The sequence below is a fragment of the Rousettus aegyptiacus genome, unplaced genomic scaffold (genome assembly GCF_014176215.1).
Source record: "Rousettus aegyptiacus isolate mRouAeg1 unplaced genomic scaffold, mRouAeg1.p scaffold_m13_p_8, whole genome shotgun sequence".
Lineage (NCBI taxonomy): Eukaryota > Metazoa > Chordata > Mammalia > Chiroptera > Pteropodidae > Rousettus > Rousettus aegyptiacus.
Window position 1 is genome coordinate 110,326,600 of NW_023416311.1, and position 18,900 is coordinate 110,345,499.

The window sequence follows — 18,900 nt, forward strand, 5'->3', positions numbered from 1 at the left end:
AAATTCAGCTACTTCCCTCCTTTCCTCCACCGGTTTCCTGCGACGGGCCGGCACGAGGCTGGGTGGGGAGAACCAGTCCCCTCCGACTGGTCGGCGCCGCCGAAGCCCCTTGCCCCCCCCCCCCCCAAATCCACGCGACACACCAGCGCGAGGCCGAACTTCCGATTCGGGGAGCCTACTGGGCCTCGTGCATTGAAGACGGGACTGAAATGACGGTCATGTGACTTATGACAGTCATGTGGCTTGTATATTAAACGAAGCTAGGCGCACACGGAGGGCTGAGCAGCCCGCCCCCTCCGCCACACTGCTGACTTCTGCCTCTCAGCTTCCCACAGGCCACAACGGACAACACGTGTCGTGAAGCTAAATGCATTCGATGGAAAACAGGGTGTTTTTTTACATAAACGAATTGTTCTTACTGATTCGTGTTTGTGTTCTCAAAGCCTTTCCTGTGATTTCTTTATTTTAGGCTGACCCTTGGCATTTTTGGTAAATAGGGTTCAAATCCAATTCTGAAATATCACTGTTTGGGTCTGTTATTTTTTTGCAATGGGCAGGTCTTTGGTAAATTGCATCAAAGAGATCATCACTGCTTGAGAAATGCTGAGGGAGATGGCGTTCCTGGTCAGCGTTTCTAAAACTAACACAGGAGGCACAGGGCAAGAGTGACCGAGTTCAAGGTCAGGGCCGCGGAGGCTCGTGGCAGGGAAGGGCTCGCTGCCCTGGGAGGGGGACGCGCTTACCTGGGGTTGGCGCAGAGGCGGTCCCTGTGGGACACCCCTCCCCCACAGGTCCTGGAGCACGGCGACCAGGGGGCCCAGTCCGACCAGTGGCCGTGGGTGGGCTTGGGGCCTTCGTCGCCGTATCTCACACACTGGCCTCCACGGCACCACTGAAAATTAAAGACAAACAGTCGCAATGACTCACGGATAGATAGGCGCGTGGTCGCCCTGCAACGCTCGGCCTGGGTTTGGGGGAACTGGTGGCCGTGGACGCCCCTGCTCTCCGGCCGCAGGTCACACAAACACGGCGACGACACCTCTGTTTCCCCCGCAGGAAGGGAGGAGACGTCCAGGGCGACGCCCCAGCCTCCGAGCCGCGAGCCACTCGGCCTTGCGCCCGCGCACCCCACTCCCGGCCAAGGGGACGCTGCCCTCTGCCAAAGCTACGCGCTCTTCGCCCCTCGTTTCCATGACGGACTGAGTCGCAGGTGGTAAGGCCAGCGGGAGGCTCCCCGGGACTCAGCCCCTCGGCCGGCTGGCTGGGCCATAGCCCCGAGGCACCTGGGCCCGGGGCCGGAGGCCACGCGGCTTCCTTAGGCGACGGAGCAGCCCGCACGGAGCTCGCCTGTCCCCACGGGGCCGGAGAGGCGATCGGGTCCCCTGCTCGTCATGTGACTTCGTGAGAACGCCGCGCGACTCCCCCGCCTTCGCCCCACGTGCAGGCGACGCTGGTCTCGCGCTGGGCTCCTGATGCTGGTCCTTCCGCCTGCGGTTTGCTGTGGACCTGGCGGCCCTTAAATGAAGACCCGGCCATCTGCTGAGAGGAGGGAAGCAAGCTGCTGGTCCCTTGCCGCTGGCCCAAACAGAGCAAAGAGCCTGGCCAGCGGCTGGAGGGGAGGGCTGGGCCGAGAGGGAAAAACGCTGCTTTTATGGGAGGAAAATAAAAATACTTCCATTATTAATAGATGCATTAGGCTAAAACTTTTGACCGTTACTGGCACACAGAAACGGCAATTTCAAGTGGTTTGATATTAAAGAAGAAAAAAATTGAATTTAAGGACATAACTGATTCTGAGGACTTAAGTCTCATCCATTCGATTCTTTGATTCTTTCCCAGAAGCAAAAATAAGTCTCTCTTCCATTACGGCCCAGGTGACTGGGAAGTCCCGCGGTCCCTGTGCCCCCCAGCTCAGTGACATGGCCTCGAGCGCTAAAGGAGAGAACGGGGGAGGCGGCGCAGCCCCCGCACCGCGGGCGGGGGGTCGGGCGTTGGCTGCGGCTGTTTCTGCTTCGTTTACGACACCGTTTGGTCAGCGCTTGCTCGCGCAGCAAACGTGAAAGCGAGAATCGGCAAGTTGGATAACGCGGAAAATATTTTCAGGTTTTAAAGCCGCTTGAGATGATCTCTCTTATGGCCAGCGACTTGATACATATTCGGGTTAAATTATTTCATGTCGTTTTTGGTATTAGAAATGACTTTAATTAAATTTGGTTTCATTTTCTTTTTATATTGCACAACATATTTCCATAGTTTTCCAAATACGCCCCGTGGACGGTTCACGGACGTGCGTAGACACAGCCTCACCCCGCGGCGGCTCCGTCACACTCCGGCGGGGCTCCTTCCAGCCGGGGTCCTCTTGGGGACATCTGCGTCCTTCCTAGTCCTTTGCTGCGGCCGTTCCCGCTGCGGACCACAGTCTTGCAATCCACCTCTTGCTATTTTTGCCACAGTACCCTTAACACCCTTAAATGATGATTCCGTGTTCACAAATCGCTCAGCAGAATTTTTTGAGACACTGAGGAGAAACCACTGTTCTTTTTAATATGAAGAAAAAAGCTACCTTGGGAAACACGAGAAAATCATTTGAAGTACCAATGAAAATCAACTGGACTGTGCTTTTGAGGAAAATCCGATGGAACCAGAACATACGGGTTATTCTGAGGTAGCTATGGCCATGGCATGACCCAGGAAAACAGCAGCTCATGGCCACGAGGGCGGCAGGACGCCGGCAGAGCCGCCCGCACCTGGGTGACGAACAGTCCTGCGCGACGACGGAAGGGGCGCCGAGCTTTCGGGACATGGGCCTGATTTTGCAAACTGTTCCCTAAAGAATCCATTTTAATCAGTGATGATCAGGGAGGTCACGGTCGCCTTGGCTCACTGCTCCGGTGAGCTCCCTGGGGTCCTGGGGAAACTGGCGTTTTCGCTTTGTCGAACCTCAGTGTAGCCCTTTCTTTCTTTTGAGAAACTAAACGCATTTTTACTAGATTTTTTGTTATGAGTTGATTTAAGTACCGAAGCCTAGATCACTCGAACGATTTAAATATGAATCTCAACCCTGGCGAGAGACTGAAAATGAAGCATGTTGACGTGTGCAGGGCGAATCGTTGCCAGGGGCCATTCTCAGGTAAGTTTACCTTATTTCTCTGCATTTTCTCAGTTGGCATTGCAATCATTTAATGTAAAAGCATACGCTAGCTTTGCACCTTTTTAAATCCTTTCTGTCTATGCTCTCACTTAAGTATATTAAAGAGCGATACATTTACTTTGGAATTTAAATGTAACAGATCGGCGATATTTGGGCGTGCATTTCCTTTTCACGTTTATTAGTATCACTAAAAAGATCAGATACTCATGAGTGAAAATGGTTAGTGATATTTTGGGTCCAGCATATTTCTACCTTTGTCAATAATACTTGATCTTCTGAAAAGAAAAAAACATTGCAATCTCAGGTTAAAGCAAAAGGATTAAAATATTGCTCTCGAGGCCTAAGATGACTTATGTTCCCTTTAACGACAAGGTTACTCTCTCGATTTGCTGCCTTACGTATTCCTCCTTTTCCTGCCCAGCTCCTTGTTTGCGGGAGCAGCCAGAGGCCAAAGCGGGCTGTCCGCTCCAGCGTCCTCGGATCAGCGCCGGGGGCTCTGACAGCACGGCTTGGAGCTGGCTCCTCACGTGGTGAAGTGGTGTCAGGGGCTTGACGTTTCCTGTCATTGAACAGATGCAGCCGTCGCCTTTGCCTGGCATCGGCAGATGGCTCGTCAGCACCATCGGACGAGGGAGAGGGGGGCGTCCCCTCCACCGCGGCGACATAAACACAGTCTTCCGGCATGGGCGTAGGTCTGCACGGGTCTGTGAGGAGGATGCGGCTCCAGACACCAGTGCAGAAGGGGGGGGGAGATGCGTGGGCGGCAAACCCCACGAGCCCCACGGCGGGGACTCACCATGTCGTGCCCGCAAGCAGTGCCTTCCGCCGCCGGCATGAATTTAGTCTCACATTTCCTTCCGATCCGGTGGCACCACAGGGCTGTGCAGATGTCCTGAAAGGGAAAGAAAGATCACTGGCGTCACGCACGGTCCGCACGCCTGTGACACGTTACCACTGGAGGCGCTGAGGGGTACGTGGTGTAAGTCGCAAACGACACCTACTTAGCGGCAGATGCACGTGACAGGGGACCCAGAAGACTCATGTGCTACACTTGGTTGAGCTGAATTCCGTTCCTGAAACTTTATTTGTATTTACTTGTTATAAATTCACTAACTTAACAAGGGAAATATGTTTACTCAACTCATTGCAGCAGGCCACAGAAAAGTAAAATGAACAAAACAATAAAACCTAACGTACCACAATTTATTCTCGACCTTATCTTTCACCGTCTTCTCTAAGTCTGAATCCCCACTTTCAAATTAAAACTGATTAGGAAACTTGCTGGCTTATCCATCCGTCCGTCCATCCATCCGTCTGTCCACGTGGCATGGCACGGGGTGGCAGGTGCGGGCTGAACGCCCTGGGCTGCACGGAGCTGGCTCGCGCAGAGTGGATACACCCAGTGAGCAGCCCGAGCCTCCAGTGGAGAGCTCGACCCCACACCTTGTGAGTGAGAGCCACAAACTAGCACACGGGCCACGCCCCATGGCTCAGGACTAACTGAAATAGACAAGGCATAAGGAGGAACGAAACAAAGCCTCGGAGGATCGAAAGGATTCGCCTGCTGGAATAATGTAGTATATGTAAATAAAACATAAAATAAAAATGTATTACGTCATAACATAGCTAAAACCATAAAAGAAAAAGTGAACTAATGAGTGAACGAATAGAAAATTTCAGTACAGAAATACAGACTATAAAAAATGGGATTGTGGAAACTGAACTGTAAAATAACACTAATGTATAACTTGCTGAATTGTCTAAACAAGTGATAAGGGATAGAACAAAGACACAAATGATGATCGATTTTTTTATCAGAAACAACTGAGTCCAGGTGAAAATAAAATTATGTCTTCAAAGTGCCTAAAGGAGAAAATAGAATAAAGAAAAAAATATTCAGATTTATATATTCAGGAAAACTATTCGGAAAAACTGAATGTGCATTAATGACCACCTAAGATGCTTTGTGGCCAGCTCTGCACTGCAAGAGACAGCAGAGGGAGTCCTTTAGGCCATAACAACATCATGCCATTTGGAACCGACCTACAAGGAAGTATGCATACTAAATAGTAAACACATGGATCTTATTAATATATATTTTATTTTATTCATAAATTTATATTTTATTTCTGTTTAAAAGCAACTATTTTAAAACAAAATTTATACTATTGTATCATGTGGCTTTATACTACGCATAGGAATACAACACGTGACAATAATTGTATAGTGTGGGCTTATTTTCTATGAGAATCTTGCACGTCATATATAATGGAACAATGTTAATTTTACATAAATTGTAAATCAAGAATGTAGCTATGATCTCTAAAGCAACCACTAAAAATTAATACAAGCAAGTACAGCTAAAAGCAAATGACAGCAAAAACTTTTTAAAAAGAAGTTTAATCTAAAAGAAAACAGAAATAAAAAAGAAATGAGACAAAAGGAAAAAAAAATAGCAAAAAGGGCATAACCAGATCCCCCACACCAACAATAACATTAGATAGGAATGGATTAAACAGTCCAGTGAGAGGTTCAACTGGAAAGGAGACACCCAATTAAAGGATGTTTACAAAAGATACATTTTATATAAGAGCACAAATAAATTGAAAGCGAAGGATTGAAGAGGATATCATGCAGAGCAGTCTTAAACAAGCGGGTGTAGCTATAGTAATAGCAGATAAAGAAGAATTCAAGAAAAGTAACATTACCAACAATAAAGAAAGAAACTTTTTAACGATGAAAGCATCAGGAAGACATAACAATCCTAACTGTTTACACTAAAATGCAGCTCCAAAATGCACAAAGCAAGAACTAATACAACTAAAGGGAGACATTTTAAAAATATGTAATTATTGTTAGAAATTTTAACACGTATCTATAAAATTGGTATAACCAGTAGCAAATATCATGGAGGATATAGATGACATAAATAATATGTCAAACTAATCAACAGAATAGATATTTCTAGATCACTTTACCCAACCACTGCAGAATTCACATACATTCCAAGTGCCCATTGAATGTTCACCAGAATAGGTCAAATGCTGGACTACAAAATAGATTTTAATTAATTTCATAAAAATATGCTTATAGAGTATATTCACTGAAGAAATCTGAACTAAATTATAAATAAAAATTCATAAGCTATCTAGAAAACTGCCAATTATTTGGTAATTAAATAATACATTGGTTAAAGATGAGATCACTGCTTAAATAAGAAAATATTTCATACTTAATGTTAAAAACCTAACAGGATATAGCTAATATAATGCTTAGAAGGAAATTAATAGCTTTAAATAAAGTTAGATGGTTATGTTGGAAAAAGAAGCAATTTCTAAAATCATCTAGTTTATCCCTTAAAAAGCAAGAAAAAAAAAAGACACATAAGACAGGGTATAATAAAGACAAAATAGAACTTAATAAAATAGAAAAGAATCCAACACATTTTTCAAAAAAAAATTAGCAATATTTGATGCTTCTGAAAGGATTAATTAGTCTGATAAACTCAGCTAGACTGATGAAGGGAGAGGAAAAAACACGACATCTTTGTAGGAAATATTACTGTAGTTCTGACAATCATTAAAAAGATAAATGAGAAAGCTGCAAACAACTTTTTGGTAAAACATCAACTATATAGGTAAAACAGAGAAATTTATTGGGACAACTGTGTCACTTTTGATAATTTATTTTTCAATGAATTTGGTCAGCCTAGCGAGAGTTTCTCCTAAATAACCCATATATGTCAGCATCGTTGAATTAGTAATTATAAAACCTTCCCACAGACAGAACTCACTGGTAAATTATGACAAACATTTAAGAAAGACATAAAACCCATCTAATACAAGCAGCTCTTTGGGGGCCGGGAGGAAGGAGTAAAGAACATTGCCATCTCATTTTATGAGGTCAATATAACTCTGATATAAAATCTGGAAAGGCATTTATAAGAAAACAAGATTTCTGAGTGATATCACTCAAGAGCACAGATGTAGAAATCCCAAACAAAATATTCACAAATCGAATTAGCAAAATATAAAAATGAATAGTAGATTATGACCAAGTGCAATGATCCCAGGAATGTGGGCTAGTTTACATTAAAAAATCAATGAAAAAAAATTAAAACCTATCAGTATAGTCCATCATGTTAACAAAATAGAAGAGAAAAAAATGATATAACTACATCAACAGATACAGGGAAAAAAAAATCTGTAAAAGGCAACAAGCTTTTGTGATAAAATCCCTCATCATCTAGGACTAGAAAGAAATGTCTCCAATTTAATAAAGTGTAAGCATGTAAAACCAACAGCTAAAAACACATTAAATGGTAAAATATTGGCAATTATGAAGCAAAACATACTTATGGTGACAAAAATTAGACCAAAGGATTGGAGTGGAGAAGGGATTGAATAAATAGAGACAAAAAAAGGAACTTTCTGGCTTTATGGAAATAAGCCAAATCTTGATTGAGGTGTTGGTAACATGGGCAAATACCTTTGTTAAAATTCCAGTTGCACACCTTAAATAAATGCATTCTGTCGTGTGTAAATATTTCCTTAGTAATAAAATGATGTGCACATTAACTTCTAATTTCTATAGTATCCAAATGGCACTAGGGTACCACAGAGAACATAGTTCACGGTCACAGAGCAAAATAATGTGGAAACCAGAAGCGTAATGTCGAAAACCCCACATTTGAAAGGAAACATTAGTTTTACCTAACACACAGGAGAAGCGCTAACGCTCAAAGAATGCTCAGGGAAGTCACGTATTTTGCCCGTGGAAAAGGCAACCCTGGGAATTGCTCCTGACGCCGGCTGATTTACCGCTCTTGGTCCAAGCTCCACTGCCCGGCCGAGGAGCCGAGGGCCCGGTTCTGGCGCATGGCAGTAACTCGTCTCGGCCGGAGCTCTCGGAGTTTGGACGAAAGAAGATTCTCGCTGTCAGATTTCCACTGGGAGCGCTCCCAGTGCGTTCTGGAATGTTTGGAGCCTTCTGGAGGGCTATACGCTTTTATCTATCTTTCTCTTAATTCCATTCCATTATAAACTAGGATAAAGGAAACCTGAAGAAGAGCTACTTTCGTTCAATTTATGGGTGACTTGCCCAAAACGACTTCCTAAAACTCGGTGTCCATGTCTGGCAAGAGCGTGGTCTCTGTCCCACGAGGAGTCTATTTTAGGAAACCACCCTAGCAATGTCCCCCGGGCTGGGACACCAGGTAGAGCCTCCCATGGGAAACTTCTCTATAAATACCTTATCTGGAGAATTTAATAATCAGAAGCTCTAGATAGGCTGCTGCTTTATAGTGAATTATGCCTACTTTGAAGGGAGGTAAAGGGGGGTGTTGTTTTCTTCATACCTTTTGAAAAAAATACAGACCATTAATTTGCCGACTTGCGCCAACCAAAAGCTATTACCGAGCTCACATATGATAAATCAGAAAGAAAGGGTTCGCCTAAGAGGTCGAGTTATTCTCGAATGAAAACTGATACCCGCGACAGTACCAACCACCACTTTCTTTGCCAGTAAAACATGTGTTTCCTGTTACATGGGACCAGGCCTGACATTCAGGAGTCGACACCCCATACGTGCAGAATACACCGATGTCAGCCACACTGAATACGACTGCATGACTCACGGCGCCCTGAGGGCGCTGACGGTCACTTGCCTTTTTCAGATCCAGCGTGCACCGCCTGGCTCTCTCCCCGAACTGCCACTTGCACTGTGTGTCCGCGTCATATAACTGCCCCGGCAGTTGCTCGGGATACTTGTACTCCTTCACGGGCTTCGGCTGATCGGCAAGGCACGTCGCTTGGGCGGTGCTGAAACGGTGACGCCGAGAGAATTATCCAAGACCTCCGCTCGAGTGTGCCCTCCCTCCGCAGGTGGCCTCACGACACAGCCCACCTGGAGAACACGGGGTGTTTCTTCCCCACCAAGGTCCGATATAACGATTATCTTAATTATCTTTGAACATAGGGGCTACGTTTCCTAGAATTATTCATTTCGCTTTTTCCAGGAAGGCAATTTGCTTTTCCCTAGATGTGCCCAACGTATCATGGGGGAAAAGTGAAATGGAATAACGTAACCGGATGCTCAATGCAAGAAGCTCCTGTCACAGAAAACTTTTACATACACTTCTCGCCAGGAACAATCAAAAGACGGCAGCGGGTATGGTAAACGGCAAAACACCGCCAACTTCTTTGAAAGATTAAAACATCCTTTCCCTCCCTCCCTCCCTCCCCTAGACTCTGGGACACCTACACGATAGCTTATAGCTTCCGGAGGCTCTGCATGAAATATTACAACACATTCCCACTGATGCTCTATAGTCAGGCTAATTTCTTACTAGACTGCCACATCAAGAAACAAACCATCTCTGCTTAAGTCCTCTAGCAGATGGCTGAAGACCAACGAGTGCTTCCTTCCTCCAGTTTCAGCACCCCCTCCCCTACCGGGGACGTACTTAGGTACCATTTTTGCATTTGGAAGGAGGAGGGACGAGTGTTTGCAAATAGCAACTACATCCTACTTGTAAACTTCAATAAGCTAAGAGGAAAAGGAACAAGAAGAACCCTCTGCAGTCACTAGAAACGGGCGGCACCGTGTCCGCCCAGGCGTCTGCAAACTCCTCTCTGGTTGGCACCTTGACTGAAATCTTTTTTTGTCTCCATCTCTAGGGCTGCTGTCCCGGATTCCTCTGCCTCGGAGCCCACGACGCGTGGCCTCAGTGAATATCCACGTTCACATGACGCGAGGGCTGGCGCTGTCCCCAGATGAGACGTTGATTCTACGTGCAAGGCCAGATGGTTTTTCGGAGCGAACTAAGCAGGAGCTGCGAAGTCCAGCGGTGGGGAGGTGTCGAGAGCAGTGAGGGGCTCGCTGGGGGCCCCCAATAAACAGTCTGTCTGCTGCCACCGCCCCGCTCGCAACGCCAGTGCGTAGTCATCAGTAAAAAAAGCGAGCGAAAGCGTGAATAACACTCCCAGGCAGGAGTCATCTGTCCAATTGCCACAGCACCTGTCTCTAATGGGTCGCACCTGATTTCTCTGCACTAGTTAGATGGTCCCCATTGTCTCCCATGGGCCATGGTCAGGGCTGGTGACATTGCTCCCTGTCCGCAGACATGAAACTAAGGAAAGTGACCTGGGCTGATTGGCCCACTCGAGAAATTGAGAAATTACAAAGAGCTTCCCAGACTCAGGAATTGTTATAGTTTGTGCAACCCGTTATTCATCATTCAGCCTTAAACCTTAAATCGACGGGGCTCCTGCTTCTAACGGTGCCAGACCGGGATGTACCGCACTGACCCTCCTCCGGCGCCAGAACGCCGTTAAAGTAAAAAGGACACGGGGGATGGAAATTTCCGGAGCAGAGGGAGGCACAGAACGGAACCAAACATCCAGTGCTATTTTCTTCCTCCGAAAAAAAAAAAAAAAAAAGGAATTTGATGAGTCATAAGCAGCTGGCCGAGTGGAGAGCGGGAGTCAGGGGCCGAGAGGCTGAGCGAAGTTCCCGGCAGTCTGGGGGGCTGCGAGATGAGAGTCGGAATCGGGGGTCTGTGCCAACGGGGGACTTCCTGGTCAACGGCAGGACTGTCGCAGGTGCCACTCGAGGGCGACTTCTCGAGTGACAGCCGAGCCCTACAGTCCAGTTTAGACAGACCAGATGGAGGGAGCATCGGCTCAACAACCAAGTGGACTGCAATTCTATTTGTCGATTATGCCTTAATAAAGCCAGGGGGAGACCTTAAAAAACAAACAAAAAACTGCAGCGACCCTCTCTGCCAGAAATAAATTTTCCATAAACAAGTTTCTTATTTGTTCAGAATTACTGTGTACTAGGAGATGAGGCCAAATGACTGAAATCCAAGAGAATATACAAATAATATAAGCAGATTCATAGGGAATCCAGATATTGGTGGAAATAAAATTTAAAATTATTGTCATTAATAGTTTCAAGAAAATAGAAGTTAAGATGAAGATTTCCCCTGACAACTAATATATCCAAGAAACACACTTATGATGCATTATGAAAAATTTAACATTTACATAACTGGAATCCAAAAAAAGAGAATAGAATGTGGCAGAATATTTGTAAATGAAATAGCCGGGAATGCTCAAAATCTGATGGAACACTGCAAACCAGAAACACTTCTGCAATCCCACGCAGGGAAGATAGAAAGAAAAGCCCACGCAGGCACGCCATAGGAATTCGATAGAAAACCGAAACCACAGAAGAGTCTCAAAATCAAACTGAAGAAAAAAAAAGAGACGTGTAACTTTCAAAAGAGCAGCAGCAGGATGGACAGCTATCTCGCCGACAGAAATGACAGCGACCAAGAAATGACGGAGCGATAGCTTCAAATTACTGGGGAAAGATCACTGCTAAACTAGAATTCTATGAAAAACCAAAATAATACCATTTCAAAGATGGGTTAAATACAGGCAGAAATAAAATATGCTCACGCTTAAACGAACACACTAACAACACCCTAATGGGACTCACAGCGCACAGCCTGGGGGCCAGCCAGACCCGCGGAGGACGAGGGGACGCGGGAGCTCGCGGTCCAGCGCTGGCGTGTGGGGGGCGCCCACCCCGCCCCCCCGTTAGCCTCACACGTCGAGGGCTCAAGCCGCACGTGCCGGTCTCAGCCCTGGTCCTTCCGGCGAGGCTCGTGCTTGGGCGCGTTTGCTCTTGTTCTGTGGGCCAGACCGGGCCACCCGGCGAAGGCCAGGGCGGCAGATGGAGGGGACCCCGGGAGTGGGTGCAGAGAGGGGAAGCACTGCAGACACGTTACCACCGACCTGCAAGGTGAGCCACGAGGAGCAAGCAGGATCCGACTCTGCGACGTGCACCCAGCTCGGGCAGCCCACGCGGGGAGAGCGAAATGAGAACGCGGGTCGGAGGTCGCGGGGAGGAGCGGGCGCGTGACCGCGGGGTGACGGATGTCCGCTTTCGGCAGAGCACGAACTGTGCTCACACTGAAGGAGGAAAACGGATAACCTGCACTCCAGTCAACACTTCCCAAAAAACTTCAATCCAAGAAAACGAGGCAAGGTCAAAGGCATCACAGCAGTATCTCAAAAGCCAGTTTCCATGCTGACTCATGAGCCATGAAACATTTGAAAAGCTCGAGAGATCTTTTAGTTGTAGCTCCTCCTTTTCCAAGTAAAAACTCGAGGGCCCCCAAACAGGGTACGTTACTTGCCAAGGTCGAGACCTTCCCAGACACAAGCGGTAAAGACCCGACCGGCACGTCAGCTGGTTCCTGCTGCTGCCTTCGCATCACGGGCTGTGCGCCCAGTCTCTGCGTGCCACACGGGGTCCGCGTAAACTACAGGCAGCTGCGCCCAGTCTCTGCGTGCCACACGGGGTCCGCGGAAACTACGGGCAGCTGCGCCCAGTCTCTGCGTGCCACACGGGGTCCGCGGAAACTACGGGCAGCTGCGCCCAGTCTCTGCGTGCCACACGGGTTCCGCGGAAACTAGTCACCTGAGCCCAGTCTCTGCGTGCCACACGGGGTCCACGGAAACTACAGGCAGCTGCACCCAGTCTCTGCGTGCCACACGGGGTCCGCGGAAACTACGGGCAGCTGCGCCCAGTCTCTGCGTGCCACACGGGGTCCGCGGAAACTACGGGCAGCTGCGCCCAGTCTCTGCGTGCCACACGGGGTCCGCGGAAACTACGGGCAGCTGTGACTTGTTGCTGTTTTTCATTAGTTGAACGTATTCAGCTGAGCGACATGTGGCTGGAACATGTCATTTCCATTATGCGCCATGGCAGGCTCGATGCGCTCCCGGGTCCAATCAAATTTCTTTGTCGATGGAGGCTGTACGGGGTACGGCAGGGGCCCCAAGCACCCCTCAAACTTCCAGGCCTCTCACGTATTGATGGAGGCTCATGTGGTCATGGCTCATATTTAAAAAAAAAATAAAATAAATTGAAGATGAGTTCATTAAGTTAAAAAAAAATGAGCTAAATTCCCCCAAGTCCTCGGCCCCCCAGACACAGACGTGAGTGAGATGAGGTCTGTGTCTACATGCAGGAAACGACACACGACTTGACTGACCAGGCTGATGAATCTACTCCAAACATCGTCTGTCCCTCCCGACTCTGCTGAGTATGGAGAAGAGTTGTGTTGACAACGCTGAGTCGATTATAGATTTTTTTTCCATGTACCAAACGCTAGACTCTAATAAAAGAAGGCAGATTCACCGCCGAAAGCCAGCTGTTGGTCCTTACTCATTGCTGGGGTTGACTCCAAACAGCTGCCTAATTGGTGGGGAACACGACTGGATTCTGACTACTCAGAAATCATAGAGTCAACAAACATGTTGAAAAAGACCCTCTTGGCTTCGCTAAGCTGGAGAAAAATCAGTGTTAACACACTGCAGACATGTCTAGTCCACGACTGGTCATCTCAAGTAAAAGAAACCTTCATCGTGAATTTGACAGTGAGCATCGTTTCTGGAAAATTTAATCTTCCAAGAACACAAACTTGTGAGCATGTAAAATCTTGCATATTTGTTTATAATCACGTGGCCCAAAGAAATTAGTAAAATCCCTGAAAATAAAGATTACTGAACTGCAATAGATTTTTACTGATTGAGACAAAATGAAGTGAACATACTTCATAGTACATTCAACTGTTTCAGAATCACAGAGCAAAAACGGGTTTGAACCTCAAGCCTTAATCATCATTCTGACAATCATAGTCTGACTTGAAATTACAGCCCATATTTAGTGTCACTGAAATAATGACTCTCTAAGCATATAAATATTTTCTTTCCATGAGTTTTCCTGTATTTCTTGGCAGTTAAAATTTTTTTCTGATACTTATATGACGCTCTCACTGCACCTCGAACTTTTCATCTCCTGCTTTCCAAGCTGTTGGCACATTTCAAAAAATCGAAAATGATTGTATATCTTCATAACAACGAAGATTAAAAAACAATAAAAAAATCTTAAAAAGAATCTAGAAAATTATAGAAAGGACCTGAGATACAGAAAACTCTAAATTTTTCTTGTTGTTACCAATAAGAGTGTCGTGAGCCTAAAGTGAATGTTTTTCTTTGCTATAGGAAGAGAATCCTTCACACGTGCATATGCGCGTGCACACACACGTGTACACACACATGCTGAACAGCTGCAAGAAACAGCTGAAAATGATTGCAGCCATCCCCAGCTTGACTCCACGAGAACACTGTACAGGGAACAACAAATGTCAAAAGGACCCCAAAGGGTCATGCCAGTTGTAGAATGTCGACGCTACCTTTTGTGATAAAGAAAAATGACCAAGTGTATGTTCCTTTTACATAAGTTCACATTACCAGGACCTAGATGTTGTCCCCAAAATTCTCCCTCTGCCTGGGAGGCACACAATACGAAAACAGTCATCATTCCTTCAGGCGGCCTCAGAGTAGGGCTGTGAGGGAGGGGCCGCGGCTGAGGGCTGGGGTCCCTGCAGGCTGGTGGCCAGGATGCTGGCTCAGGATGCTAGCAGGTCCCCTGGAGAAGCGAGGGAAGAGGCGGCAGCAGCCTAGGTAAACCGGCCACAGGCTCACTGCTCCAGGCAGGCGTGGGGAGCAGTCCGTCAGCAAACGGGCAACAAACGAGGGTGAAACGGAAACGGTGCGTGCCTGGCCCCAGTGGTGTTGAGAAACGAGACGACTTCCTTTGTGCAGCAGAAGAAAAGGAAGAACAGGGGATCTACTGGAAAAATGAGAAGGAAGGAAAACACAGAAAATCTAGAGCCCACAGTAAGGAGGTCAGAGGAACGAACCCGAGGCCACCTGAGCCCTGGATGGCGCCCACAGGGGACAGCAGGGCCGTCGGACTTTGTCCTTCATCCTTAGGTGCATTCACGAGCTCTCGGCCATGTCAGTGGGAAGGACGTGCGCGCGCACAGGACACGTGCGTGGGACGTGCGTGCGCGCACAGGGCGCCTGCGTGGGAAAGACGCGCGCGCGCGCGCAGACAGGGCGCCTGCGTGGGAAGGACGTGCGCGCGCACAGGGGGCCTGCGTGGGTAGGACGTGCTGCGCGCGCGTGCGTGGAAACACCTGAGGCGGCTTCTGGCTGTAGCCGGAGGTGCCGGGCGCCGCCTACCTGTTACTCCCGCACCAGGCCGGCTCTGCCGCCCCGGGGTCGGCGGTCAGGGGTCGGAGGCCGCCGCGGGGTCCGGGCCGCCGCTGCCCTCCGCACGCTGTGGCCCATTCGCCGGAGGCGTCACGTTGTGAGGACAGGCAAAGTGAAAGGAAAGCGCTCTCGGTACCTGTGTGCACAGGGCTGGGACGGATCGGCTCTGGGGACTGGTCCGGACGTGGGCAGAAGTGGGGGAGTCACACGGGTGTCATCGGATGCAGTGGGGAATGGGTACACACAGGCGATGGTCAAAGGTTTTCTTTTTAGTGCTTGTATTAACATTTATATAGTCACTATGTGACATAATTTTATTGTTACACATATGTGAAATACATTTTATGTCAAATGTACCATATATAGATTATGTAAACATAAAGTATATTTATATTTTTATAAATGCATGTGCTTACATAGAAATCTATAATTACGTTTATAGACATATATAAGCAGTTTTATTTTTTAAATTTTGTGCTGGTAAAGCTTTGCTATCCTTGAAATATTGCCATTTGCCCTACTTCTATTAATACAAACAGTATATTGTCTTTTCTTGGTTTGGTGTCCGGAAAGCTTCTAGACCAACTGGAAGCTCCAACGCCACAGATACGGATTATCCTTCAGGATCTGTATGATTGTGTTTTCTCTTGGTTTTCGCTTTTCATTCTCATTTGCTTTTCTCTTCATCTGACTTTGAATTCTACTCATTTTTTTTTCTTACGATAATCCATTCTAATTTCTTAAGGTAAAGTGGTTTCATTTGTTAGTGTTTTTTTTTTTTCCCCAAAATACACAATTAAAATGAGTGACAATTCTTATACTTTCTTTGACAAACCTCAGAACCCTGAATCCGCTTAGCTAACAAACACAGCAGTCCCCTCCTCTTCGTTTCTTGCTGGCATTGGGGGTTTTGAAAATAAGGAAGTTTAAGTTTTTCTCTCCTCCTCTGGACTCCGTAGGTAGCCATGGGTCGACGAGCTGCCGGCGAGTGAACGCAACAGCCCTGCATCTGCCGAATAAACACGTTCTTGGTCCCGAACAAGAGGAGTTCTCACTCTTGGGGCCAAAGAACAACGATGCTTCCGCAGTGGCAAAGGTGGACATTGATGCGTCTCCCACAAGGACCAAAATATGACACCGCAGTCTGTCCCAGGCCCTGCCCCCAGGTCACAGGAAGTGTTCGGGGGGAGCAGAGGCACGTCGGGAGCCCGAGGTAGCCCCAGCCCCTGCCTTACGCCCCTGCATTCAGCTCTGTGCGTTGATTCTCAGAGACGAGTCATCTTCGAAGAGTGAGGGGCTACTCTAAAGAGTCTTCCTCATCATCTTTTACGCATTTGAGCCAAGTAATTGTGTTGTGCTTGCAGATGAAAAACAAAGATGAAGGCTAAGATTGCAACAGAACCGTTTTTCCTCCTCTCTTTGCACCGATGGTCCTTAGATGGGTGAGGAGAGGTCAGGTCTGGTGTCCAGAAGCCCGGATCTTGGTGCCAATCCTGTCACCAGCGAGCAGGCCCCGCAGGGCTCAGTGGCACCCCCCGGGCCGTGATTCGGGGTTGATGACACAGCCCTCTGCCCTTCTCCCCCAGAGCACACAGCAGCCCTGCCACAGCCTCCCTCCCACTGTGGAGGGCCACCAGCTGCGTCCTCACGTCCAGGAGCACGGCACCTGCACCACACACCCTCGGGTCTCTCTCCCCGGCCCCTGCTGGCCGAGAGGACAGTACGGACTGAGGAGAGGGCAGAGCCGCAGTGTGGAAGGGACCTGTGTCTCTGAACGAATGCATGCAGCAGAGGCCTCAGCGACCCATGATGAGACGAGTCAGAAATGGAGCTGTGCCGTACGCCTGAGCCTGAGGGCCAACAATGCCAGCGAGATTTGGGGACAATCTAACCTACCGGCAGGTCTGAGGTGTCTCTCAAAGTCCCTCTTTCTCTGACACTGTAGAATCTACTATCTGTTGTTTGGGGGGTCAAACCCTACCTCCCCAGCGTACTATACTAAAGGAACTAGTACTATAATGAAATTTCCTAAAAATAATTCTTAAAAATTACAGGATTTAGAGCGAGGTCAAGGTTTACATAGTCAAGTTTTGCTTTTCATGAAAAAAATGAATTTTGTTAAAAAAGAAAATAAAACCAAAGAAAGTTAGGCATGTTTTACCCTTTTGTACACAGACGTGTAAGCGCTGTGTCTTCCTCTTCATGAGAAATTTTTAAAAAGCTAAGCGTGGACACACTCCTCTGGCTTGGTGAGTGTCACACGGACTTCCGCGTTTAAAGGTCTACGATGCTGGGTTACACCTCCAGCCCCTAAGGAAGCCTATGGCAAACTCCTCGGCCATGTGAATGTCTTAAGATCCTGTCGAGTGGGAGCCACCGTGGGAAGTCACACCCAGGCTTGGGGCTGCCTGGACGCGGTCGGGCTGCCGAGGCAGTGAACATCGACGGTGACGAGAGACACACGGCCAGACCCGAGACGTCATACCTGAGAAACCTGCGCAGGTACTGGCGGCTGCAGGCGGACCAGGAGAAGAGCCCGTTGCGTCCCGCCAGCGTGGGGGACATGATGCTGCCCTCGGACTTCGTGCACAGGTTCCCCTCCCCGTCGTGGACCATGCCGAAGCTGCGGGAGAGAGAGACGGCTCTTCTAGAACAAAGACGCATTTATAGGTCGTGTAACACGCCCTAACATACGCACACACGCGCGCGGTGACCGGAGAAGATGCCCCTGCTTCTGCGTCCTGGTTGGGGAGAGAGAAACAGCCTTATCGGCCAAACCGCGGAGCCGAGCCACACGCTCGCAGACCTGTCCCGGGGAGCTGCTGTCTGCTGAGGTGTGCACCATGGACGGACATGGGACTGTCTGGATGTCGGTGAAGGGGAGAGGCTTTCATTCCTAAAAGCACCTCGGGCGGGGAGCGGGTCGCTTGGTCCTGGCGGAGCGGGGACAGCTCAGCAGCCCCCTCCCTCTGAGCTCCCCTCTGCTCACCAGGGTGGTTGGAGGACCCAGCCTCTCAGACGTACCTGACCGTTTGAGAACACGCGGCCAAGGCCGCAGCCCCTGGTGCTGGCGCTGACCTGTGCCCCCCACCCCGGGGCGGCCGGACGCCGTGACAGCCGGACAGTGCTCCAGCTGGCTGCTGCCTGCGTCCCTTTGAGGAAGAGGCTCCAGGGAACCCCAGTGGGGCGGCTGCGGTCACATTTATCCCTGCGCCTCGCTCGAGGGGACACCTGTCACTCTTGGGTGAAAAGAACACCACTTTGGGGCTCTGGCTCCAGCCCAGTAAACGGGGACATCTGAAGCCCCAGAGCCTGTGGGGACCCTTCACGTGGTTCTTTACGGGGCCTTAAATCCCACAGGGCCAGTCACCGTCCCCTTCCTGCCACCCGGATAGCAGGGAGCACTGCACCTGTGCGAATCCCACCGGCTGTGCGGCTGCCTCCCCCGCCAGGCTCTGGCCTGCAGGAGGCCGCATGCCACCTTCACCTGCCCCGCAGGGCGGACGACTCCCCTGGGACGGGAGCCTGTGTGAGTGCGCGCGCATGTGAGAGTGTGAGTGTATGTGCATGTGGATGTGTGTGTGAGTGTGTGTGTGCATGAGTGTGAGTGTG

At 48.7% G+C, this 18,900-nt stretch overlaps 1 protein-coding gene across 15 annotated transcripts in view; it reads right to left on the reverse strand.

Moving 5' to 3' along the window:
- The window catches only part of ADAMTS16 (ADAM metallopeptidase with thrombospondin type 1 motif 16), a 120,493-nt gene that overhangs the window by 73,057 nt on the left and 28,536 nt on the right, over positions 1-18,900 (reverse strand). For all 15 annotated transcript variants that reach the window (XM_036225537.1, XM_036225536.1, XM_036225543.1 and 12 more), the window contains 4 exons: positions 17,774-17,911; positions 8,817-8,970; positions 3,948-4,043; positions 744-892 (listed from right to left, as the gene is read on the reverse strand). In XM_036225537.1, the coding sequence (XP_036081430.1) occupies positions 744-892; positions 3,948-4,043; positions 8,817-8,970; positions 17,774-17,911 (537 nt within the window). The remainder of the gene's footprint in view (positions 1-743; positions 893-3,947; positions 4,044-8,816; positions 8,971-17,773; positions 17,912-18,900) is intronic.